At 35.5% G+C, this 26,610-nt stretch overlaps 1 protein-coding gene across 3 annotated transcripts in view; it reads right to left on the reverse strand.

Moving 5' to 3' along the window:
• alk (ALK receptor tyrosine kinase) overlaps positions 1–26,610 on the reverse strand; it is a 392,513-nt gene that overhangs the window by 141,209 nt on the left and 224,694 nt on the right. For all 3 annotated transcript variants that reach the window (XM_051869284.1, XM_051869283.1, XM_051869286.1), the window contains exon 4: positions 14,782–14,983. In XM_051869284.1, coding sequence (XP_051725244.1) covers positions 14,782–14,983 — 202 coding nt within the window. The remainder of the gene's footprint in view (positions 1–14,781; positions 14,984–26,610) is intronic.

Consider the following 26,610-nt stretch of genomic DNA (forward strand, 5'->3'; position numbering starts at 1 on the left):
ACCTAATACGTTCCTAATACGTGCAGCTTTTGTTATATATCATATATCATGCAGCACAGAGTTTTGTATTGCAGTGGGCTGCCACATAATTTGCATGGATTTTGTATTGTGTTATATGATGCACTGTTTCACCACTCTATTTGTCTGTGTGCTGCTTTTGTCTTTGCATCCTGACAAAATCTAACCCAGACCACAATAACACACAACACAACAGATGTTTCTGCACCATTAACTGTTATTAACGCCTGTTTAAATGCTCAGCACGCGTAAAGCAAGCATTTGTATGTGTGTGTTTGATGTGCATATGGTTGGATCTAACTTTGCCACAGATTTTTTAAATAAAACAGTCCTGGTGCTTCGAAGGGTATGTCAGCATCCTAAAAGAATCAACGTGCCGCAGTGTTTAGCAAAACACACACGCCACAAACCAATCACTGTTTTCTCTCTGCTGTTTGGTCTTACTCTTCTCTCACTGGTTGATCTAATTGCCAAGATGAAATGCATCAATTTCCTACAGGAATTGAAAAAGCAGCTTTAAATCTTTTCATGCATTCTCCAATCCCTCCTCCCCCTGAAAGCTTCTAAAGTCTCTGTGTTTGGGAAATATTAGGGAAACGTTTCAATGTAACACAAAAGTTCAAGGCTTTGTGGAGATTAGTTTCTTTGAGGTTTAATTGAGAACTTTATCTTTAAAAAAAAAAAAAAAAAAACTTCCTAGCATTATCATTCATCATGGGTTAAACTGTGAGGAAAGAGGTTTGTTTAATTCAACTTTGCTCATGTTTTTGACATTAAGAGGCAAATGCTGTTGGCTAAAATTGTTTCTTAAGAGACATAGTATTTCTCTTATCTTAGTATTTCAGGTACTAAGAATGTTTTTAATGGTTTTAGTTTTAGTTAAAGTGTAACTTCGACGATTTTCAACCTGCTTTGAATTGTTCTCCATGTTACCTAGAAATTCACGTTATTGTGTCACCAAAAAGACATTTTTGCTGCCTTCATGCCATGTTGTAATTACCGTAATTTCGAGATGACAACACGTTACATTGTACTCGGAACTGTTCAAGTCCTCAGACTGAGAACTACAGATTATACTTCCGCATTTTGCATCCCCGGCCATGGCCAGTCGGACAGACAAGTCCCCCCAATAAATAGAAATGACCAAACTGTGATGGCTGAACTTTTTTCTCAAATATGGCCATTTTAAATTGAAAATATGAATTTACATGCTTTGTGTAATTCCTAACTGAGTGTGAAGAGACAAGAAACGTTTTTAAAAAAAAAGTATGTGTGCATATTTTAATGCGAATTAATGCAAATAGTATTTGCAAATAGTTCAAAATGATTATTAACCAACTAGAATTAGACCTAGAATTTTCTTCACTGTTCGGTTTCTTTCTGCTTTATAAAGAAACCAAGACATGGTTACGGCTTTGATACAGACTGTTATTAATATGCATATATATATATATATATATATATATATATATATATATATGTATGTATGTATGTATGTGTGTGTGTGTGTATATATATATATATATATATATATATATACACACACATTCATGTTTTATTGTTCTCACTCGACAAACCTTTCACACCTCTGCCAGGTATGAGATCTTCATTAGCAAGAGAACTAATCTTCTAATAATCTCGTAGGTTTACAGCACTGAAATTTTGTGAAGCAAATTTGGAGTTGACATGTTTTATATACACAGACTAAACAAGGGAACTCATGAGTAAAATAATTAAGAAGTGAACTGAATGAGAAAGACACAACATACATGTTACACCCACACATAATTTTTTTTAGTACTATTAATTGGCATTCAAATTTGTGTTTACAATATCAAGGCTTATAAACAGCAATTATAATTTTTGTCATAATTATGCATCTCAGAATGAGTCACTGAGAAACTTGAATAACTGCATTGAAAATACACAGTGAGTAGTTTATATTGGAGAATTATTTTGATCCATTTTGCCAGAGCAACTAAGACAATTTCTGTAAGCCTCTTAATCAAGTCCGACTGTCACTGAAATTGCACCACTATTACTCTGTTTTTGACCATCCAAGATAATCATATTTGTGTTTTGTTCGTGTATTTTGTGTGCTCAATGTCCTCCAGGATCACATAATTATATGTTCTTATATGCAACAGAGTATTCACAGAGCAGCTATAATAAAAGGACATCAGGATACAGCCTGTGCTTTAGTGCATGAAACAATCAAGCTTTTTACAGTTTAACGGGATGTACTGTGAGTAACACTGGATATAAGAATGAACTTAAGATTTATCGTTTAAAGCACTCTGAAGCTGCACTGAAACTGTAATTTTGACCTTCAACAGTGGAGTCCATTGAAGTCCACTATAAGGAGAATAATCCTGGAATGTTTTCATCAAAAACCTTAATTTCTTTTCGACTGAAGAAAGAAGGACATGGATATCTTGGATGACATGGGGGTGAGTAAATTATCAGGAAAATTTTATTTGAAAGTTAACTAATCCTTTAACCCTACCCCTAACTGTCTACTACTCAACTAATACTCTCAGAAAAAAGATTCAATTAGAAAAGCTAAGAAAATATAAAAAGTATGAACTAGAAGAATTCTCACTAGGGTTTCACTATGATTGGACCCCAGTGTATATCTATCCTGCATGAAAAAATCCGAACAAGCACTGAGTGATTATAAAAACTAGATATCCTCCCTGTGCTTTAATGCATAAAACAATCTCAGGTGTTCTCTGACAGTTTGAGACCGTAATATTGTATGAATATTATAATTCTGTCTGAGAAGAAAGGAGCATAATTATGGCATGTTTAAAGTTTTCATCGCCCTACCCTCACATTGCCTGCTGTACTTGCTACAATCAAATAGTTCTGAAAGCTGTTTGGCCCAACAGCACTCAGAGCAATTCCCGTAAGCAATTCTCCATCAAAAAGTTTTGTTCTAAATCTCCATTCAGCGTGTATACAAAATCACACCTTTTTGTCACTGATTGCCTATTGTAAATAAGCAAACATTTGAGATAAACTCATGTTCTTTTTTACTGTATTTTTTCCCTTTTTACATTTCTTTCAGTCTCAGAGGAAGCAGTCACTGGCAAGTGACTCAGAAAAGGAGCATGCAGCAAGGACAGAATGGGGACAAGCGCAGCAAATAACAAACTACAAACACCTGCACTGGCACAATGTGCCTCTCTCTCCCGAGTGCCTGAAATGTTTCGACATGCACCTGACGGCACATGCTTCTGTGAAGTGCCCGTTCTCCAAATCCAACATCTTGCACGTCCCTCTGTTGACGCACCTTTTAGCGGCCGCTATACAGTACATCAGCAAAAGTGCCACGATAGCCGTGGCAGTGTGGATGCTGAGGGGAGGCAGATTTGCATATGAAACGGCAGGATGCAGATGATCGCTTCTGGGAGCCCAGACCGCACTGCCAAAGGGGAGCAAAAGGAGGGGTTGTTGGGGGAGGGCTGCTGAACTGCACGCCAGGCGAGTTGGGTATTTACACTTCAAACAGCATCGTCTCAAAGAGGAGAGAGTGCAAGGAAGAAAAAAAAAAATAGAGAGAGACATGGGTTGAAAGAGAGTTAGGCAAAGGGCTTTATTTTGGATCGTATTCAGCCAGTTGGTCCTAACAAAACACCCACTATTTGCAAAACTTTCTCTTTGTTTTACTTGGCAGTGACAACGACTCTATTTTCCTCCTGTCTGCTGTCTCAGAGCTTGCGGTAGTTTGTCACCACTTGTTGGACTAAATACCTCCATTACGGGTGTCAGTGGAGCTCTTTGAAATGGTGGAGGAGATACAGCAGTGCAGCACAACTTGACATTGTCTATGATGGCTGTGCTTGCCAGTGGCGCTTCCAGGAAATTTGTAATGGTGGCTTTATCTAACCCACAAACATTGATGTATTTTGTCAGGTTGATTAAATTATGTTTATGATTTGTATGAAATCATTTAATTTAGATGTTTAGGGTCATATGAAAAAAAAAAAAGATATATATATATATATATATATATATAAGCATGCTGTAAAAAAAAAAAAAAAAAAAAAAAAAAAATTTACTGTTCCCTGTTATCCCTCTGTAAATATCAACACAATCTCATGGCAGTTCATAATTCATATGAATTCATACAATCTCATGTGTACGTTTTCATATGATCTGCTTATGCCCCAGTGACGGGTATGTTAAGGGGTGGACCTTCATGCTTACCTTTTTTTCCTAATAATCATACGTTTTTGTATGATTATCACTTCGTACAATTTCATACAAAATCGCCACCTTGTAAAATAGTAATAGTTATGTTTTCCCATGAAATCAGGTTGGTAAACACATTCATACCACCTCTATGCATTAAATATTCTAAGAGACGTGTATTTTGATTTCAAATTTGATGTTTCAGCTCCGACAGGCACTCTCTGCATTAAAAGCTAGCATATGGAAGCGGCTTATATGAAGTTGATAAGAAAAAGGACCTGGGCTGCGTTTCTCAAAAGCATCGTAAGCCTTAGTTGATCGTAGGGACCATTGGTGGCAATTGTTCTACGATCAACTTAGGCTAACGACAAGCCACACTATATGCAAGTTGTGTTATTGCTATATTATTAATATTGTTATATTGCTTACTGCACATAACAGGAGGATGTTGGTTAGAAGTCTATTTTATGTTAGTGATTCAGCATATGCTGAAGTCTGTATTAATTTACTACAAGTATGCTGCTACAGGCACACATTTCTTTTCCTGTTGGTACTTTGCAATGCTGGGAAATATGCTGGCAAATGTAACCTTCCAGTGCCTAGAGATTCCCACCCCTAGTTGAAAAGCTAATATATTTTAGTATTAAACTGTGATAATTCAGATAATATTGTCACAGGCATGGGTGAAATCATTAAAGAGTCAATGGGAAATGATCATTATTATTAACTGTTAAAAAAAAAAAAAAAAAAATCCTATTTCGAGCTACAGAGAGGTAAACACTTTAGGATGACCTGGGGAGACTAAATCTACAAAATTCTTTTATTTTCAAGGGAAATAAAACATGAAAAACATGGAGTTCATTTGCAAAAACCGATAAACGGCACATAAAAAAAAAAAAAAAATGAACTGCCTGCCGTGCGTTATTCTCCACACATAGCACGTTCTGAACCCTAAATACGTTTCGTCAAAAAAGCCGGTATTATCCACTGTCAAGGCATCGCAAGCTGACGTTTCACAGCAGAAACCGACAAGCACCCTTGTTGTTTGTGTACACAACCCAGTAAGTCCGTTTTAGCGAATCAGCGCGCATTATTCAGGTCAGGTGATAAGGCTTCTAGTCACTTCGAAAAGACGTGCTAGCTGAGGGGAGTTTCGTCAAAGCTGACTAAAAGTGATCGAGGATTTACAATTTCGACTCCTGCAAGTCCTTGTACACAATACACGTCTTACATGCTGAAACCTTGCTTGTCCTTTTGTGTTTGTGTGTGTGGGTGGGTGCGCGTGCATGCTTGTGTGCGTCTGTGTGTGCCCATCTGTTAGTTTGTGATTGTGCGTGTGTGCACACGTATGTTTTAAATGCAATTACAAAGCAATTACTTGGTTTTGTTTAGCTCTGAAACATGAAATGTCTGCTTTTGCCAAAAAACAACTGTTGGAGTTATCTGCTTTTTCTAAAAACAAACTTTTAAAATTATATATATATATATGTATATATATATATAGATAGATATATACATATAGATAGATAGATAGATAGATAGATAGATAGATAGATATAAACATACTTTCAATTAACTTTAATTTTGTAAGTTACCTGTATTTTTTTTTTTTTTTTGTTATTATTACTTAATCAAAACAACCCAACTGCAGTTTGACTGATATTACTTGGAATGCACAATAAAAATAAATAAATAAATAAATAAATAAATAAATAAATAAATAAATAAATAAAACATGATTTATGAGAATTAATATCCATTTTTGCAAATGAACTCTTCACATGGTGAAATATGTTGTATGCAAGCTTGCTTGTGAGTTTTGTCCCTTTCAAGTTCAAAGCAATCCTCCCACGATACACTGCAGTACGGTTAAATTGGTGAGATAAAGCACTCATACATGAGTAAAGTGGAGTTCTCAATAAACAAACATTCGTTGCTGTTGAATTTTGAGGTAAATTATTTAAGTCTATGTTTAATAATATGTGCAGACCTTAAAATATTACTAGACATTATAAACAATCAACATGGGGCTCAGTTGTTTGGCCAGAGTTTTTCAGAAATCATTCTATTATGAATCATCCGTGATGAAAAATAAGATTAAATTAAACTAAATAAGTGCTAAAAATATCCATTACAGCTGCTACTGGAGCTCTTTGAAACTGTGGAGGAGAAATGTAGTTGCAGTGCAGCATGTCTTGACATTGTCTTTGATGGCTCTGCTTGCATAAGGGATGAATTTCTTCTAGAAACAATATTGATCTGAGACCTATGTCCTATTTAATCGTTACAAAATAAACCCTACTACAAACACTAGCCATGCCGGCTAAAGCCTCACGTCCAGTTCTACGCATGAATGGATTTTGGTGTGCATGGAATTGGCAGACATCTCTTAGGTAGTATTTGCCTCCCGTTTAGTTCCTAAGCTGTGCTGATGAATGTGAAGCTCCTGGCTTTCTTCCCAGACTGTGAAAGTCAGGGTCATTTCCAGCCCATCGTGCTATGCATCAGCAGTGAGGGGTCAGCTTCGACAGATGCTAAATGGAGAGCTGAGGAAAAGAGTCACAAGGCCAGGAACAAACAAAATCCCATGAAATACACCAGAGTCACACAAAGCTGTTAGCTCTTTACCAAATATGTAATTAATCTGCATGTGTCCTTGATTGTGCGTGAGGTGTCGTTTCATATATTGGCTTTTCACTACTCCCACAGTGTATGATTGCAGGGAAAAATATGTTTTTTATTGAGCATTTGATGGAGCAACTAATTTTGTGAGAAAATTAACCATAAAAATGATTTTCCAGCTTTCTATGTTTTTCATAGTTATACGGTATGGGACGCTAATATGCATTTTCTGAATGAGTACAGAATCTCCAGATCAAAACACAGGCAAAAAAAAAAAAAAAAAAGCACAATCAGGCGATAAAAGCAATGCTTATGCACGTTGTAATTTAGCATTTAGATGGGCTAGCTTTTGCTCCCTATGTGCATCAATGAACCTTGGGAGCCCACGACCCTGAAGTCAGTTTACCAGTTGTTCTTCCTTGAACCAATTTTGGTAAGTACTAACAACTCTATACCAGAAAAACCCCACAAGACTTGTCATTTTCAAGATGCTGTGACCCAATCGTCTAGCCATCACTATGTGGCCCTGGTCAATGTCAATCAGATCTTTTTGCTTGCTTATTATTTCTGCTTCCAACACATGGAATTCAAGAACTGACTGCTCACTTCCTAAAGATCATGAAAAACCTGGACTTTGTTTTGCTATACATGGATAAAAAAAAATAAAATAAATAAAAAGGACTGCATTTTTTTCCTATTGCAAATGAATTTCAATTTTTTTTTTTTTTTTTTCTCTCAAAGCAGCCTTTCAAGTGCCTCATTACCTTTTCAATATGCCAACCTGTCATGTCCGTAAACACTCCACAATTTATCCTTAAATGGGTCAAGCAGGAAGAACTGGACAAAATAATAAGGTAAACAACTCACCAAACTGCTTTTCAAAACAAAATGAACTTGCAATGAACTTGAAATTATGATCTTGGCTTCTATGTGGATTAAAATAGGTCCAAATTACAATAATAATAATAATAATAATAAAATATGATTGCAAATTTAATCACAATATAATTCACTCACAATGCCATAATGGGGGCTCTGCATAGGGCCGGGACCCCCTTGCACCTCATTTGCTCTGTTTGCTGGCACATATTAACAGAACCAGACAGGTTAACAAACAAAAAAAAATAATGATGAATAATGAGTATGAATAAATACATAACTCTGTATAATTTATGTGTATGAAATGAAGCAGAGCTGTACACGTTTCTTTGCAATGACAGCAAGTTCCTTAGTGGATGACAAGCATTTATCGATTTTCATGTTTGCCACTCAAGTATTTATGCCTCTTGTACTCTCCAGTTAATGGAAACCGTCTGACGCCTCTAGTCCTTGGAGACGACCACAGAAAGAGGAGGGGGTGAGCGGTGACAGAGGGGTCTACAAGCCTAGGACATTTTGACCCCCTCTGTGTGGCAGTTGTAGAAGAGATGGAGGCTATTGGCTGTGGTGTGTAGAAACACAATAGAGGAATGAGTCACCATTAGGGTCTCCGGCCTCCTTTGCGATGACTGCTACTCAAGTAATGAGAAGTGACTTGGGAGGTAATGCATTCTGTCAGCAGTGAAGAGTTCAGCTCCCAGTGGCACTGGTGCTGTTGGTGGGCTTTGACTTCTTGGCTAACCTCCATAGTACCAGCAAAACCTTCTTCCAAACTCAGTCCAACAAACTTTTAAGATTGCAGGAAGAAAAAGATGGTTTTGAAAGTAAAAGTGTTACTGAGAAGTAACAAACTTGTGACCCAGTGATTTCTCCCCAGAAAGATTCTTTTGAAAGACTATTTATTGTAGCAGTGTAGTGCTGTTGTGCAGTGCTTTGTAAAAACAACTTTGTTTCTTGGTGGACTGATAAAAACCTGTGCACCTTAACTTCCTGATGTTGCATAGCAGTTGGGTATTATGATTGAAGCTTATGGTTTTGGCAAGTATTTGTGAGTTTTCAACTGAAAACTGAAAACTTGTTATGCATTTTGGCCATTTGTTTACACAACAACACCATTTTGGGAGCCTGAAAATGCTAACTTTTAAAAAAAATGGGTTTCAAAGTCCACGTTTTTAAAAATGATACTGTTATCGTCTCCGTGTAAACTACAAAAATGTGAATTTGTGAATACAGTGATATCATATCATGATATCATTATGTGTTCAGTTTATAAGCACGTAGTGTTTCTTTACAAAGTGACATGGCCTGGCATGCATAATACAGCCTTTTTATTTGTTTTCACAGATCCGTGTGAATGGGAATCTTTTGACAATGTTGTTTTCTGTACGCAAAACTTTTTTCAAAAACACAAAGGAAAAACTTTTTTTTTGTTTTTAGCACATCATTGTTGTGTAAACATTCCCTAAAATGGATCTACTATCACCTGAGTCAGTGTTTCCCAACTTTGTTACTGGAGGCATACCAACAGTACACCTTTTTGAACCTTTCCTAATCAAACACACTTGATTCAACTCATCATCAGCTCATTAGTAAAGACTCCAAAACCTGAAATGGATGAATCAGATAAGGAAGACCTTATCTCCCTTGTCCCTGGTCTCCCTTATCTGCTGTGCCTCAGGAACAAGGTCGGGAAACATTGATCCTGATGAGTGGTTAAACTGACGAGTGTTACAATTCAACCTCTGTTACAACCATCTGTCTCCTTTATAGAATTCTAAAATAAATGTGGATAGATTGTTCTTGGAAGAATTTGAGTAGCAAGCTTTCAATTCATATTGAAATCTATGACTGTTGGTTGCAGACTTTGGGATATTTGAGTTCTGTTTCTGTTACAAGGGTCATTACCCAATGAAGAAAATCTAGGAAACCTCCATTTGCTGTCTAATTTATCTCATTGCCATCTAGGAAAAACAAATGATAGATTATTTCTTAAGAGATATCAATTGTCTTTTTTCTATTGTATGGAAGCAATTATCTTAATTAGTTGAAAATTGGTATGGTTGTAGCCTTTGCTCCTTAATCTTTTAATGTACAGTTTAAACACAGCAACACATTTCTATGAAACAAACCTCTAATCGAACTCTCTTACAGCATTTTATTGGCTGACCAGTATATCAGCCCTAGGTAATTGATTAAAACAAGTGTTAATCCTCAGCAAATACGATAGTCCAAACCACAACAGATATGCACAGCAATACAAATGAGACCAATTAGCAAAACAGATTGCAATCTATGATTAGATATTGTGCTCTTGAACACTTAGACAACATTAGAAAAAGTACAGGCAGTTCAAACCACTTAACTATGTGAACACCCTTGTGGAAATTCAGTAACAGGCAAAACATCAAATCTAGGCTGGGAATTCAAAGAATGTTAGTGGAGGAGACAAACTATTTTGGCCGCAGGGAAATGTAATAGATATCATTTTAGTTTTCCAGGAATGAGTGATATGAAGTAATACTAATATACACGATTATTAATAATTCATTGACAATGTTTTACATGATAGGCCTACTACTGCATGCACATGGCATGATCTCCATACAATCTCATTTTAAAATATTGAAATGTTTTATATAATGCAATTTCAACTGCTTATACATAATGCAAGCCTAGCATGACTCTTGAGCAGTTATGGGATTATGTTACTTGCGTTGATTTCTGGGCTAAAGCCAGTTATAAAATGAATTGTTATGTTCCTAAATATTGTTGGAGCAAAACATTTGTGTAAAAAGAAATAGTGAAAAAAAAGTTTGATAAAAATATTTGTTAAACAGCTACAGAAAATAGCCACATAATGCAACATTCTAGGAAATAATAAATAGGCAGCGGCTATTTGCACTAAGTGCAAATAGCGATAAATAGCAGTATATTCTATTTAAGTGACAATAGCAGCATTTTCTTAGCGATATGCTATTTACACTAGGTTAAAATAGCGATAGATTCTATTTACACCATGTAAAAGTATCAGTTCTTTGCAATAAGAGTAAATAGTAGATGTTATCTATACTTTATATTGGCAGATAGTATTTGCACCTCAGTATTGCTGTACATTAACAGGATGCAATAATATCATAAGCCGCTCTTCCACCATCAGGCCGAACGGATCTCATTGCATAACCGTTCCAGACAAGTGACCAATCCTGTGTGTCGACATCACTTCGTGGATTCTACCAGCACGATTCGGCACGGTTCGTGGACAAGAGCGGTTTGTAATAGTGCCGTGTCATACCAGGCTCCAGTGGAAAAACAACTAGGACTGTTCCTTACCATTCTAAGAATCGTTTGGCCAGACAGTGGAAAAGCGGCTATAGTGTAAATGATTATTAAAATTATTATTAAATGGATGCTGCCTTACCGGGAGAATAAAAACCCTCCCTACACCTTCCCCTATACACTTTTAATAATAAACACTTGTTCGCCGTTTATTTCCACTTTTAGAACATTTTCATTTTTACTGAAAATAAATGTGAGCACGGCAAAAGGCGGATTCGAACCCCTGTCGATCGCGTTAAAAGCTAGGTCTGCGAGCCTTACTCGCTACTGCTGCACCACTGAAGACATTGAGTTCTATGTGTCTTTTTTTTAAAACTTGAGTGGCCCAACCAGACATTGGTGGGTGGATCTAGTGTAAATAGCATTTGCCAACAAAGGATGCTATTTGCACTTAGTGTAAATAGACACTCAGTAATAAAACATTAGATCAAATGTCCTCAAATTCAACCATTTTGTTGGATTAAATTACCTTACGGATTATTAAAAATGTTTAGTGCATACAGTCAAACAGGTATTTAGGAAAGTGCTGTGATTGTGTTTGTACCTACTTGTATTTATCTTTTTGGCGGGAAAACTGTCAGGGGTAGCAGTTAGGCTTATAGAAACTAGTCTACTGAAGGTTTTGAGTTTCCACTGAAAAAGAAATGTGTGCTTTTTCCGCAGCTGTGATCTTTGACAGATCCTCTTTCTATGTTTCAGTAACTCCTCAAACTACTGGGGTGTTTGTCTGCTAGCTACAGGAATGGCTAATGAACATAAAAGCTAATCTTGTGACACAACATTCATTTTGCTTCGTAGCAGTGAACAGCAGCTTGTCTTAGGCACTGAGGTGTGCTGCCTTTTCTAGAGCACGTAATCCCTCAGGCGAAAAGAGCCTTTGGGGTATTTGAATGTTTTAATTTCCATATATATTTAATTTTGTCGTCTGACATACTTTTCATTTCTCAGTTTCGTGACTCACCAATAAGCATTCCACAAAGAAATTCCAAATATAAGTTAGCTACACACAGAAGTCACTCTTTCTGGCCTTACCAGAACTCTATAACCTAGTTTTTGCACTTTTTTTTTTTTGTTTATATTATATATATATATATATAGTTCAAGACATAAACGAGGGGACTCAAACCATCAAAATACAGGCCTAATTCTTCTGTTCTGTTATTTTGTATGATGGTGAGAATGTTCTAAATATGACAAAATATAGTTTTACCAAAGCATTTTTTTTTTTTTTTTTTTTTTTTTTGCAAAATTATTTAGAACGTTTTTAAACTGAGCACAGGCAGCACAGACTGAGTGAAGAGCTGCTCTGGTGTTTAATAGCAGCTGGATGGAGAGAAACATTTTTTTAACTACTTTTAAGTTGACATGCTGTTCAAAACATGCATGCCAGTGGTAAGCTTATGTTCAAAAATATTGCACTTTAGTATAGGGAACACATATTCGATATTAACTACGACTTTTCCCTCAATAAACTCCTAATTTACTGCTTATTAATAGTTAGTAAGTTAGTAGTTAAGTTTAAATATTGGGTAGGCTTAATATGAATAAGGTAATGCAGAATAAGGCATTAATATGTGCATAATAAGTACTAATGAACAGCCAATATACATGTTAATAAGCAACTAGTTAAAAGACCCTAAAATAAAGTGTTACCAAAATATTATTCCAAATATTTTTACAAAGTTTTAAAGAAATGTACAGCCTGCTAGGGGTGTGTATTGAAGCCATTATCTGTGTATATATTTGTATCTATTGCAATGACAAAATTTTCTGTATCTGTATTTCAGTATGATGTGGGTGGGGTTTAAACTAGATGTGTGACAAACCTAAATGTAGAAATCTCTCTTATTGATCAGACAGAAATCATTCCCTCACCTCATACACTGTGTACTGCATGCTATCATACTGTATATGTCGAACAGAAGGTTTAGAAACTAACATAGACTTTACAAAAGTGGACAATGTGTATGATCCAGTGTCTCAGTAAGTATAAGATTATTTTTGACGTTTGAAGTTAAGAGACTGACACAATAACAAGAGACAGCAGTGCCCCTTAAGAAAAAAGGACACTTTAGCATAATATTAAATAAAATAGCATTTAAATAGCAAATTAAATAGCATTAATATTAAATGCAATTAGCTGAACTCAAGAGTGCTTTTCTTTGACTTAAGTAGGACTTAAGAACATATACATGTAATTTCATAGTTACTTCCAATGTCTTTGAAATATGGGTACAGCTGGATGTACTGACAAGTTTTTCCTTTATGTTTTTCACAAACAGACAATGTTGTTAAAATGATTCCCATTCACATGGATTCGCGGAGGAAAAAAAAAAAAAAAAAACACTGCCAGGCCAGTAGTTGGCGAGGTCACTTTGTAAAGAAACACTGCATGCTTATAGACTGAACACGTAATACACATGTGCATGATGTCACCGTTTTCACAGATGCACACTTTTGTAGTTAACATGGAGACAATAACAATAATCATTTTCAAAAACTTGCACTTTGAAATCCGTTTTTAAATGTTTTTGTTTTCAGGCCCCCAAAATACTGTTGTTGTGTAAATGAATGTCCAAAACGAATAAAAAGTTTTCAGTTGAAAATGGTGTTGTGTAAACAGCCCTTAAAATTTAATGTAATTTCTATTGAAAACTGTATGTCATGTACTTAAATATGTTTGCAATTACCCATTTGTAATGATGAAGTTGCAATTTAGAACATTTAAAATATATTTAATTTAAATACGGTATCAAATAAAACACCACCGTTAAGTATTTTACATGTGCTTGAATTTGATAGTCAACACATCAAAATAAGTGTACTTCTTTTAATGATTATTAAAACATAATGATTTAAAATGTGCTTTAAAGTAATCTTTTAATTTAAGATTATTACAATGTGTGCTTAAGTGTGCTTATTTTATTATCTACAAGTACAGTTTTTAAAAATATCTACTTTTAAGATTTGAGATACAATAAATTCGAGTGCCCATTCAACTAAGCACACTTTTTCAGAATCTGCCAATCGATTTGAAGGTGAAATCACGCATGCATATTTAAATCTAAAGTAAATTTGTTCTACACATATACTTGTACCACAGGTATTACAAGGCTAAATGTAATGTGTAAAATTACATCATTTTGTCATTGTTGTGTGAAATAATTTTATGAATAATACCATATAATTTAGTGAGTATGCACATTGACCTGGTCATTTTTGGCTCTGGGAATTTACTGGACAAGAGTTGACCTCAGGCAAGGGCAAAATTGCATACAAATACGTGGGTTGGTTGGCTGATCAAAAATAATGACCTCAAGAGGAACTCTATAATGAGTCGGAGCACTTTTCCCTATCTAAACATGCCACGCATGGCTAAACGCATTCATATGCCGCCCAGTCTTGTAAGACGCAGAGTTCCTCTGCAGAGGCAAATCCCACAAACAAGAAGTTGCTGGGGACTAGAAGAGAATCTCAAGGACACAAAGACAAATCTAAAGAGTGTTAGCCTCAGCAGAATACTGGAGGTGTTGCTAATCAAACAAAATATTATGCTGAAAAATACAACTAGATATACATTAGATCCCAGGCAACATACATACTGATAAAATCAATGCAAAAGGTCTCGGCCGTGCAGTGTTGTGTAAATCATATTCTGTGTCACGAGGTCCAAGAGTTGAGTAACATCTACTTCTATGAATACGAGAATGTTGCCTTTGGCAAACTCACCCAATGACATGAGGGTGCTCGGTGGTGAGGAGAGCAAGTGGTGGCTTGTCCCTCTCGATGAGCCAGACGGTGTAACGTCCACTCTGCCTGGGGTGCAAAAACACTGTGACATCCAGACCACAGGGCCGATGGGTGGCACGCAACCAGGGGCTCAGAACCCAAGGTCCCGTCAGAGCCGAGCCATTCACTGTAAGAAAACGCCCTGGAAAAATAAACAAAGTGAAAGATATATTTATGTCAGAGAGCAAGAAACTTCAAAATATTTCTTTCAAGTTTCATTGTGTACAAAAGTTCATTGTATCACTTTGTTCACTTTTATAGATTTTGAAAGTAAGTTCTCAGCTGTGTTTAATGAGTCTTTGACTCATACTTTTACTTAAAATTGTTTCCGTATCCCACCTCAATGGCAGCAAAAGTGATTTGCAATACAACATGAACACAGAAAGTACATTGTACCAACCTTTTTTTTCTTTTTCTTTTTTTCTTGTATAGTAGTTTTGTATAGTATGTCAAATGTTTGTCAAATGTTGACAAAAACAAAATAACACAATACAGTAACACTTTAGGGTAACACTTTAGTATAGGGAACACATAAACTCCTAATTTACTGCTTAATAACAGTTAGTAAGGTAGTTGTTAAGTTTAGGTATTGGGTAGGATTAAGAATGTAGAATAAGGTCATGCAGAAAAAGGCATTAATATGTGCTTAGTAAGTACTAATAAATAGCCAATATTCTATTAATATGCATGCTAATAAGCAACTAGTTAAAAGACCCTAAAATAAAGTGCTACCCACTTTAGTTTAGCATCCATTTCTTACTATTAACTAATTAGTTTAGTGTCCAGTTCTCACTATTAACTAGTTTCTTAATACTAGAATATTGGCTGTTTATTAGTACTTATAAAGCACATATTAATGCCTTATTCTGCATGACCACATTTTACATCCCTTAAATCATACCCAGTACCTAAACTTAACAACTACTTTACTAATTATTAATAAGCAGTAATCAGGAGTTTGAGGCAAAAGTCGTAGTTAATGGTTAGTTCATATCGTAGAGAACTAACATAATTGTTAGAGAACTGGACCCTAATCTAAAGCGTGACCCAAAATACAAACACAAAAAAATAGCTTATCTCTGATAATGTGGTCTTGAAAAAAAATCAAATGCAAAATGTTTGAGTTCATGTTAAAGGTGCAATATGTAAGAATTTTGCAATAAAATATCCAAAAACCACTGGGTCAGTGTTATATATTTTGTTCACTTGAGTACTTACAATATCCCAAATGTTTCCAACTATTTGTAAATCTTGAGAAAATTGCAGTTTTAACCAAGGCTCCGGGACGTGTGAGGAGTCGCCTGTCAATTGCGTCATATCTGCATCAGCCTCGGTTTCCCGTTTTATTTTGTAGAAACCATGGAAACACCAAAGACGCTTTAATGTATTATGTTTTAATAGACAAGGGAACAACTGTTTTGATATATTTATAGACAGAAAACTATTTATTGTTATGTAGCTCAACACGTTTAGTCTTATTGTTTAAATCTAATTTTCACTTAGGGGTGTACTCACTTTTGTGGCCAGCGGTTTAGACATTAATGGCTGTGTGTTGAGTTATTTTGAGGGGACAGCAAATTTACACTGTTATACAAGCTGTAAACTCACTACTTTACATTGTAGCAAAGTGTCATTTCTTCAGTGTTGTCACATGAAAAGATATAATAAAATATTTACAAAAATGTGAGGAGTGTGAGATACTGTACACACACACACACACCAATGTTTGAGTTATTGTGAGATTTTTGAAACTGGGGGCATTTTCTCGGGAGAAACACGTTAGATGGTGGAATAAGGCTCCATTTGCTCTCCATTTCATCTCAGGAGAAACAACTGAGATATTAAAGATACCTTGTTTTTGATTTCTTTCCAGAGGGCACTTCCAAAGTACATTTTAGAGCAATCAGCGGTCATCTTGGTAACACCTCCAGGCAGCTTATTTCTGTGCAACCACATACAGTCTTCTTGAATGCAGAAAGACCAAAACAGTCATGCTTGAGTTACAGCGCTAAATTTAACTGGAAAGGTTAAAAGGATGGTTATTTTCATCAGCTACGACTCGTTAGAGCTAGCATTCTGTCCGCTTTAAATCAGACGCAGAGATAAAGTAGTGCGGTACAATTACATTTATTTAATTGAATTATAACATTTATTTATGCAACTTATGACAAATACCCAATAAATAATTTCTTTAGCTCAAATCAGGTTTTTCAGGTTGGTCTAGCAAGATATAAAGATAAACAAGATATCTTTAATATATCAACTGATTTCTAGCAAGGATTTGGCAATTTTTATTTTTTTTTTAAATTGAAATACCAAGACTTCCTTTCAATATGCAATCTCTCCCATACATTTTTAAATAAGTGGCCTGTTTCTTCTTCATACTGTCTCTGTATACTTCTCACAGAGTCGGCAGGTATCTGGATCGTATGAGTATGTGTGAAAGTGAAATTCGCAGATCCGTGGCCCAGGCAGAAGACACTGAGCCCATGTAGAGCCAAAATAGATGAGTGAGGGGGGGAAAATGACAACACACCAGAGGAAAACGAAATAAATAATGAAAGAGAGGAGAAAAATCAAAGCTCTGTCTGTGGGCTTTGATTTAGAGTCCTCCCTCTCAACAGCCTCATTCAGCTCTCTCAATCAGGAAATTTTCCACAGGGCCAGAACATGGAGAAAAAAAAAAAAAAGACAAAAGAGACCTTCTTTTGATAGAAAAGGAATGAAAACAGCATCAGTGAAAAAAACTGAGGGAAAATGTCCTGGAATGTAGCATTTTCATTATTCACAGTTATCTGTATCCAGCAAGGAGTTGTTATAGCATCATATTTTTGGGGTTTGGTTTGTTCTAGTGAAATTGAGAGAAACTGTTAGGCATCATTTACTTATGCACTCTAAACTTAAAATATTGCTCTAGATATTTAAAATTCAGTACATTCCATTTGTATCCATTTGTGCATCATAAATAATAATAATAAACAGCAGGGAATTTTTTGTCAACTATCCCTTATTATTTAACATATATGTATAAAACAATTACATATTAACTTTCTTCTTCCTAAATCTGGTTAAAAAAAAAAAAAAATAAAAAATACTCTTTTAATGCTTGAATGAATTAAAGATTAAGGGCGAATGGTTTTCACAGTCCCCAGGTTGTTGAAATTCTTTAGGCATATCTTAAGAAGAGGTAAGTAATAATAGAGAGCATGTTTCTGTAACTGACTACAGGGTACTTGAGGTTTTAATTTCTGTTAAAAAGTGTATTATTAAACAGTTTTTTTTTTTTTTTATACTATGCATTAAAATTCAATGAAATGTATCATGTTCAAATATGGTCGCAGCAGGGGTTGTGCTAACTTCTCTACACTTAGAAAACCAACTGAGCATGTAATTTGACTATGGCTTCCTGAACTTTCGAATACCACTATAGCCTTTTGCTGAAAGTGTTACAAAACCAAACACTTCTGCTCACTGACTCACCACTGATTTGCCATGTCTTACTTGAAATTCTTTAGTGTTGTGTGCTTTGAAGAAGTGTATGGATCAAATTTTGCCCAGCAGCTGTGGTTGGTGAATAAACCCGAGTAGCAATTTTCTGAAAGTACAAACCTTAATTGCTAAAACATATTAAACACTGCTTATTTAACTTTCTTAAAGGGTTAGTTCACCCAAAAATGAAAATTATGTAATTTAATCAGTGGTTCAGAGCGCCAAAATCACATGATTTCAGTAAACGAGGCTTTGTTACGTCATAAGTATTTTGAAACTTCAATAGTTCACGTGACTTTGGCAGTTTGATACGCGCTCCGAATTCAAAACCTATGATTCGTAAAGAATCGAAGCTTCATTAAGCAGTGTTTTGAAATCGCCCATCACTAGATATTGTGGAATAAAGTCGCTATTTTGTTATTTTTGGCGCACAAAAAGTATTCTCGTCGCTTTATAATATTAAGGTTGAAACACTGTAGTCACATGAACTGTTTTAAATCTGTTTTTAGTAGCTTTTTGGGCATTGAAAAAGGGAGTGTTATTGATGAGATTAATGAGATCACTTGCACAACATATATATAGTCTGGTTCATTGTTGCTGTAAGATAGTCCTGCAGCGCTATCAGAGTTCCTCTGAAATCCCCCACCTCCCCCAGCTCCACCTGCCTATATCTGCTATGGGATTTATGTATGTCTATTTATGCAGCATGTCTAACTTGCTCACAGCAGTGTGTCTGTGTATCTTAGCAGTAGCAAGTCCATATTTACTCAGCAGCAGCAAAAATCATCCGCAGCAACAGTGTAGGAGATCTAGTTTAACTAGTTCTCAACAATTTTTTTTTTTTTTTTTTTTTATTCCAAGGCCCCCTCCTCTCCGAATAACTTCTACAAAAACATTTTGCAAAAATGTCACTGCAGACATTCTTTACAACTTACAAGTACTTACTCTGCTCAGATATACAGTATCCTTAAACAAATATGCACAAGTCAACCTGCCATACCAAACAAGACCACAGGGAGTCAAAGGACTGCATATAGCTACTATACGGATCCATTCAGAATTATTAAACAAACCAAAATACAAACATTCTGAATGTGTGGAAACTCATCAATCTGAAGGTGGGTCGATGTCATCAGTGAACAGTTCCTCTGTCAGAACAAGCAATCGTGTCTATGTTTTAAGCATCAGATGCCACTGCACATAAACATCACAGATCCTCACAAACTTCTCCAAAACTTTCTTTTTGCCAAGCATCCACTATAAAACACTCACAGTACAATAATTTTGACAACTACACGAATATATATTAAACTGTCTACGAGGGAAATCTGTGAGGGCGCGAATGATGCCGCCATTAATTTGCACATGTAATAATTTAATGTTTATTATATATTCTATTCTATTCTATTTATTATATTCTAAAGCATTGAATCGCTATTGAATTGTGTTTCTTTCAATTCTTAGCATTATAAATTGATTACTGACCAAAACAAATGATTCACGATTCAAAAATCCATGTTTCTAGATCGATGCATATACATCATCAGGATTAGTAATCGATGCATCAAGAAAACAAATTTTTAAAATTTTTAGAAAATATTCAATAAAACAATAAGACCATATTCAATGTTTTTTTTTGTTGTGCATTCTAGGAATTTCTCAGGTTTAAATGTTCCAGGTCAGTGGAACGAGGAACTACAGAACTAGGGAGCTGATTGAAGACACACTGTAAGTCTAAACAGTTATAGTGTAAAAGCTTTCAGGGGTTCTTTAATTTTTCAATTATAATGCGAATCTCAACCCTCTCTTAATCTCTTTTTTGAATGGTATTTGTTCCACGGGTGGTACAGTGGAATGCTATATTGCTCGCCAAGAAACTGGGAACTTGCAAAATGATATATACTGTGTGATAATTAAATGCTTGTATGAAAGAAAAAAAAAAATTCTGTGGTCATTAGCTAAATATACATGGATATTTAAGAAAAACTGCTCAATGAACGTCTTTATTTCCACAGGGAATTTCGTTGGGACTTGATGGCTTGGCTCACACACCCGCAGGGGTGAATCAGTCTCAGTTCAGTGCACACATCTGGAGTATGGAGGGCATGTATGATGCAGTTGAATGCTTTTCTTTTTTTAAATTTATACGTGCACTCATGACTGCCTTGCAAATCTAAATAAATGTTCAGTAAAAGACAGCAGTGAAGTGACATGTAGCTTTGATTCATTATGTGAAGACAAACACCAATTTAAAGTCCCCATGAAATCAAAATTGACGTTTTTTGGCTTTTAGTATGAATGTGTTAGTCTTTCTAGAATCTTTCTAGAATCTGAAGCGTCCCACCCCCTCACTATAAATGGACGCTGAAGCTGCAGCTAAAATCAGTCACTTGTTCACACATTTACTCTTTTCTACGTGGTGAATGGCACATAGTGAACTATATAGTGGATAGGGAATGATTCAGACAGTTTAAATATGCTTTCCATTGGGGTGAATGAAGTCAGGATTCACATTACCAGACACAAACCATCACAGAGCGCACACAGTCTGCTCCGGTCCAGAGACACGATAGCATAGAGCAGATCATATGCACGAGTTGGCACAGAAAACCAGAAAACGTATCGGACCCATTTGAATTCTGCACAGAATGCTATATTTTAAAGCGTTATGGAGGAGATTAGGAGAAACGGTTAGAGATTAGGAGGAAATTATGGCTTTGCCAAGCACAATATAAACAAAACATTATTAGCTATTTAAAAAAAAAAAAGGGGGAGGAGCTGTTCAATACAGTATGTCTAGCCCATTGAATAATGCTACATGTTTAAAGGCACTTCATTGGGCCTTTAAATCACTTAATGGTACAGAGTACATAGGGTACATAAGTGCATTTAGGTTCAGAAACATGTTCTAGAAAATGTACAATTTAGACGCCGTTTACACTAGTGTGTTTCTGTTTTAAAGTAGTATTTCAGAAACGATCTCCATCTATACTACACGGCCGAAAATGCATGTCACATGACCATTCATGCACACTGGCCATGCGCGTACAAGTGTAAACAGTTGCCTCTTGCGCATGTAGGCAGCTGCAATATTAAAAAAATGCAGTTTAACTGCACAATGGCTGCTAAAAATGACAAAGCCAGCAAAGATTGCAGTTCAGTGTCAATGTTATTGTTTACACGGTCATCAAGGATATGCAGAGCGAACGTGGGCAGCCATGCCATCATTTTCAAAAGTCTCTGTTTTGGTCCGTTTATACTGAAACACAACCCCAACTAAAACTGGGTTTGCAGCGTTTTCAAAAGTCTCTGTTTTCGAGGTTCGCAAATGCTGGCTTAGTGTAAACAACAGGTGTAACTGTAGCAAAACTTATGCGTTTTAAAATGAAAACGCACTAGTGTAAACGGGGCCTTAGGTTTCAGCATCAGAAATCATCTGCACCATTTGATCCACTGTTTGACTAAATAAATAAATAAATAAATAAATAAATATATATGTACACTTTTCTCCTTATTCTTATTAATTACAAAATCATGTCTTTTAAAACAAAATGTTTATTAATCTTTAAGAATTTTCTTGGGATCAAAGTGCAAATGTTCAGCAAATTTCAGGTCAAAAACATTTCCAATAATATTGCAAAATGCTCTAAAGATAATCTTAAATTACACTGTATGTTGTCATGATATACTGAAGTGTGTTCATATTATTCTAACTTTTATTTGTTTATTTGTTTTTATTCCAAAGCTATTGAGTTTGACTTTCTTCTTTGTAAACTATAATGAAATGACGAGACTGAGACTTGTGCAATTTACAAATGCTTTGTACTACTTACATAATTGTGCTTTTGGGAAACATACATTAGAGATACTAAGTTAATGTTTAGAAACATTGTACGTAGTGATTTTGAAAACCCTGCTCACATCTTTTAACCAGTAACTAGTTTAAACCCACAAAAGTGGTACAAACAGAGAGCAGATTGTGCATAGATCTACATTTACTTTTTATTGACTTCTGGGAGGTTAACCAAATGAAGTGCAAGAAGTGAGAAACATGCAAAATTCAAAGAAGGGGATGAAGTGAAACACTGTCAGTGAAGTTGAGGAGCCTAAAGCTGCTGTATAAAAACAGCATGGTCAAAGCCCATGACCCATTTGCATGATTCAAAATACTCTCAAGACAATCTACCACCCTGAACAGCGGTAATTCTAGCACCTTTTTTTTTTTTTTCCCTGCAGCCCACACACACTTACTTAGACACACTTTTTTTTACTCTGTTAACATAAAACAGCTCTAAAACTGAGGAGGACAGCCAATTCATGTATCTGGAGGGTGACCCTTTTTTTTTTTTTACAGTAAAAGGGTAAACATTTCTGTATATGACATGGAAAAAGAAATGCAAAGTGTTTGCAAAAGCTATTCACTTTGTGAGCTGAGCACTTTAAAGTTCAAATGATGATGGTTATAGAACCTGGTCTGCAACTATACTTTTCAACACATCTTAGTGACAAATTCATATTTATCACAGGTTAGAGACTAAACGATTTACCACTATTGCTCTTGACAACATCACAAACAGCAGCTTCAGCTTCTTAAGTGTTGGCTTCACAGCAGGAGGAAAACATTCTGTACCCTTAGAAATTCGAACAACGGAAACATTTACTCTACTGAATACCAACTTAGTCACTTTCTTCAAGAAAATCCTGGAGAACAGCAGGTAGCTAAAGCAGTAAACAATTTTAATGTCCCTACCTTTTTACAAAGACAATTTGTTTATCTCTTTATTTTTTACTTTTCAAAACTTTCAAAGCATTAAACTGCTGGCATTTGCTTATATACCACATATTATTAAATTGTGCCAACATTAAGCATTTTTCATTCTTCGTTTTCATTCATTCATTATTAAAGATTCCCACAGTGGAAACCTGGAAATATCAGGTAATTTTAGAACTGGAACAATCATGAAAATAGAATTTTTTTTTATTTAGCCATAATGGTGTAGTTACAGCATCTACCAGCAGGGGCTCACTACCCATGTTAACCAGCCAAGTCTTTGAACTAAACTGCCAGAAAAAAGAAAAAAAAATGACTATGTTAATGTAACGGTCAGCAATTGGCAGGACTCAAGATTGCAGTCAGCAAAAATAAATATGATGTAGCAAATAAATCAATGCAAGATCAAATGACATGGGTTTCTAAAGATCTTATCAGCCAAGCAGTAAATGAACATGACTGGTGAAAGGCAACGCATCTGGCGTTGCTCATTAGTCTAATAAGACAACGAAGTGCTCTCTCTGCAACATGAGCACCTGTTTGTTTGATTCATTCTTTCTTTTCTTTTTCACATTTCCTCTACTGACACCAGGAACTTTGATCTGCACTCAGCTCTGTGATACCACAAAAAAGCCACACTGAGAAGAACAAAGTACAGCATAGAGGTTACACTGGGCAGCTCCAAAAATCCTTTTTGTTGAAATATGTCAAGACTACACACTCTCATATTGTCTCTTTCATATCCACAAGTTAAGGTGGAGTCACTTTATAATATGTCTGTTTAAATAAATTGTGTTTTGATTATAACTTATGTGTTACATATTGTAAAGCAGCTGTTGTATTTTTTTTTCGTCTGGTTTGTGTCTATTAGAGGGGGAATTCACAGCTTCAATAAAACTTGGCTGCAGTAGAAAGGTCTTTTTTTTTTTTTTTTTTTTTTTTAAATCAGCCCTACCTGACTAGAGACAACAAGAAAAAGGGGTTGCTGTCTTCCCTTTTGCCAAATAGGAAGGAAAACTTCAGCACCCATAATGCACTGGGCATGTTGCCATCCAAGGCCACTCCCACCAGTCTGATCCTATTGGATAGGCTTGATCAGATTCAAATACTGCTTAGCTTGAGTAGGAAATACTTCTTAGCAAACTTTTAGTCATGATGGTGTTACTTTTGGATTCCAGTCACTGTAGGCATTGGCTAAAGGCTGCAAAGAATTGTAAATATGGAGAGAAAATCTGAAAATCATCAGTGTTTGTAGTCAACATTTCAAACTGAAAGACAACTGCAGTTCTGTCAGTTACTCCCAACCCCCCAAAGCAAAACATTGTGACGTACAAGTAAGAAAACCATTGCCATAGTGTTCATTTTTTACCATAATGCTGTTTAAAGAGTAGACAAAGTATGATACAATTTTCAGTGATAGCATACCCTTACAATAGCTGTTCTACTAATAATCAACTGTCTGTCTGTCTGTCTGTCCAACTGTCTATGAGAGATACAAAAATGTGGAAGTACAATCTGCAGGTTTCACGAAAGCCCTGAAGCTGTCAAAAGTCCTTTTGCTGACAAATAAATGTGAACTTCTCAGTCCAGGTGCCTGTACCTTGATGGTAGTTGAACAAACTCAGGGTTATAGGATTAGTTTCGAGTTGACAAAACCAAACCACTCCAATCCAGCTTTGTTGGTACCATGATGCTGATCATCAACTTTCTCTGTCAACTCAGGCTTTGATCCTGAGTTTGTGGAGCGCGTGCACATGAATGCGTGACATCAGTGGTGAACAGCCAATCACATGCCTTGCAACAGAGAGAAACTCTGATTCACTTCTCGCGAGAGAGCCAACGTGATTCAAAACTGTTTTGCTGAAGGTTAAGAGATTGAAGAAAATGAAGAATTTAAACGCATTTACACTAAAGAAAATACTTGTCCATGAAAGAGGAAAAATAAAAGAAATGATCTTGCTAGACTAAAAGTTAGTTTATATAGTTGCTTGATAATATATAGCAATAGAGACTCAAACATGTAAGGTCACGTAGTAATTTTTAAAGAGTTATCTATTGATTCAACAGCTTATTTATATTACATATGATCTGTATATATTAATATTCATTTAAATTAAATGCTTAATAATAACTGTTAAACTAAAATTGCTTGTGTGTAATGGATTAATAGTAATATAGATCACATAATAATTATATAAATCATAAAATAATTCTAATTATCATTAAAGCCAGACAATTTCATCTTTAAATATTTGTTTTTACTATATAGTGACCTTTAATTTGGAGGAAGTGAAACTGGGGGCGTGACTTTATTGCGTGTCAGTATCACTTTGCTCACATCTGATTGGTCCAATGTCGGTTTGAGATCTCTTATCCAGAACATAACCTGCCCCGGAGCAGGTTAGCTGTGGAGCGTAAGTTACTATGGTGATGAACACCGCTAAAAGCCAAGTCACTTTCATGGTACCTAAAACCCAGGATTGGCGCAAACTAATCTGAAACGTACCTGGCTAGCCAGTGAATCCAGCTTCATGGTACAGGCCCCAAAAACACAGAGAAAGAGTAATCATTGTTCATTTACATACACTGTAACAATACAAAGCGGGTTGAAAATCGGCAAACGTACAATTTAAGTTCCATATAAAATATATAAAAACATAAAAAGTGCTTTTCATTTATTTATTCAGTATTTAATTCACTAGATTATATATTGTTAAATTCTATCACTCATACAGTGATATTAATATAAGAGGAGATTTAAACAGCACTAAAGTTTCCTTATGAGAGGAAAAAATTACTTTTTGCTTTTGTTGCTTTTGTTGTTCAGATCTCTAGGATGCCATCAAAGACATTAATTTCTAAAAATCAAAAGTCAGCTATTGTTGACGAACATTGTCGCTTGACGCATTTCAGTCTTTACTACGTCAAAGACAAGGTCTCATATTCAATTAGTTGTATTAATACATTCTGTCATTAGATGATTGTGGAAAACCATTCACCAAAGAAGGAAAAAAAAGATTAAAAAAAAAAAAAGAAAATCATAATTAAGTCAGATGACAATCTGTTACCATTGTTTGCACCAGACATAAAAACAATTATTCCTTGGGGAATTTTTAATATAGCATCTGTTTCATGTACATAGCAACACTGTGACTACGTCACATGAATCAATTTAAATATTTGATGCCTTTATAAACCCAGATCACATCCCACTGGGAAATGATTGACGGCGACCAGAACTGTTGTCAGTGATGTGATGTTTCACAGCAGGACTACCCAGAATCCACAGCAGCACTGCTGATCAATGAAAAATTTGTATTTATTTATTTTATGATCACAGTCTCTCTGCACTTCTCTGTCTCTCTCAAACACACACATAAGCACACATAAACTAAATTACCAGGCATCTGGCAAGTAAATAGTGAAGAAATATCGTGAACAAAACAGCTTCAAAGATTCATCACTACAGAAATCCAGCCTTCTGAACTCAATTCAAATTACATTTAAAA

The sequence above is a fragment of the Ctenopharyngodon idella genome, chromosome 17 (assembly GCF_019924925.1).
Source record: "Ctenopharyngodon idella isolate HZGC_01 chromosome 17, HZGC01, whole genome shotgun sequence".
Taxonomy (NCBI): Eukaryota; Metazoa; Chordata; class Actinopteri; order Cypriniformes; family Xenocyprididae; genus Ctenopharyngodon; species Ctenopharyngodon idella.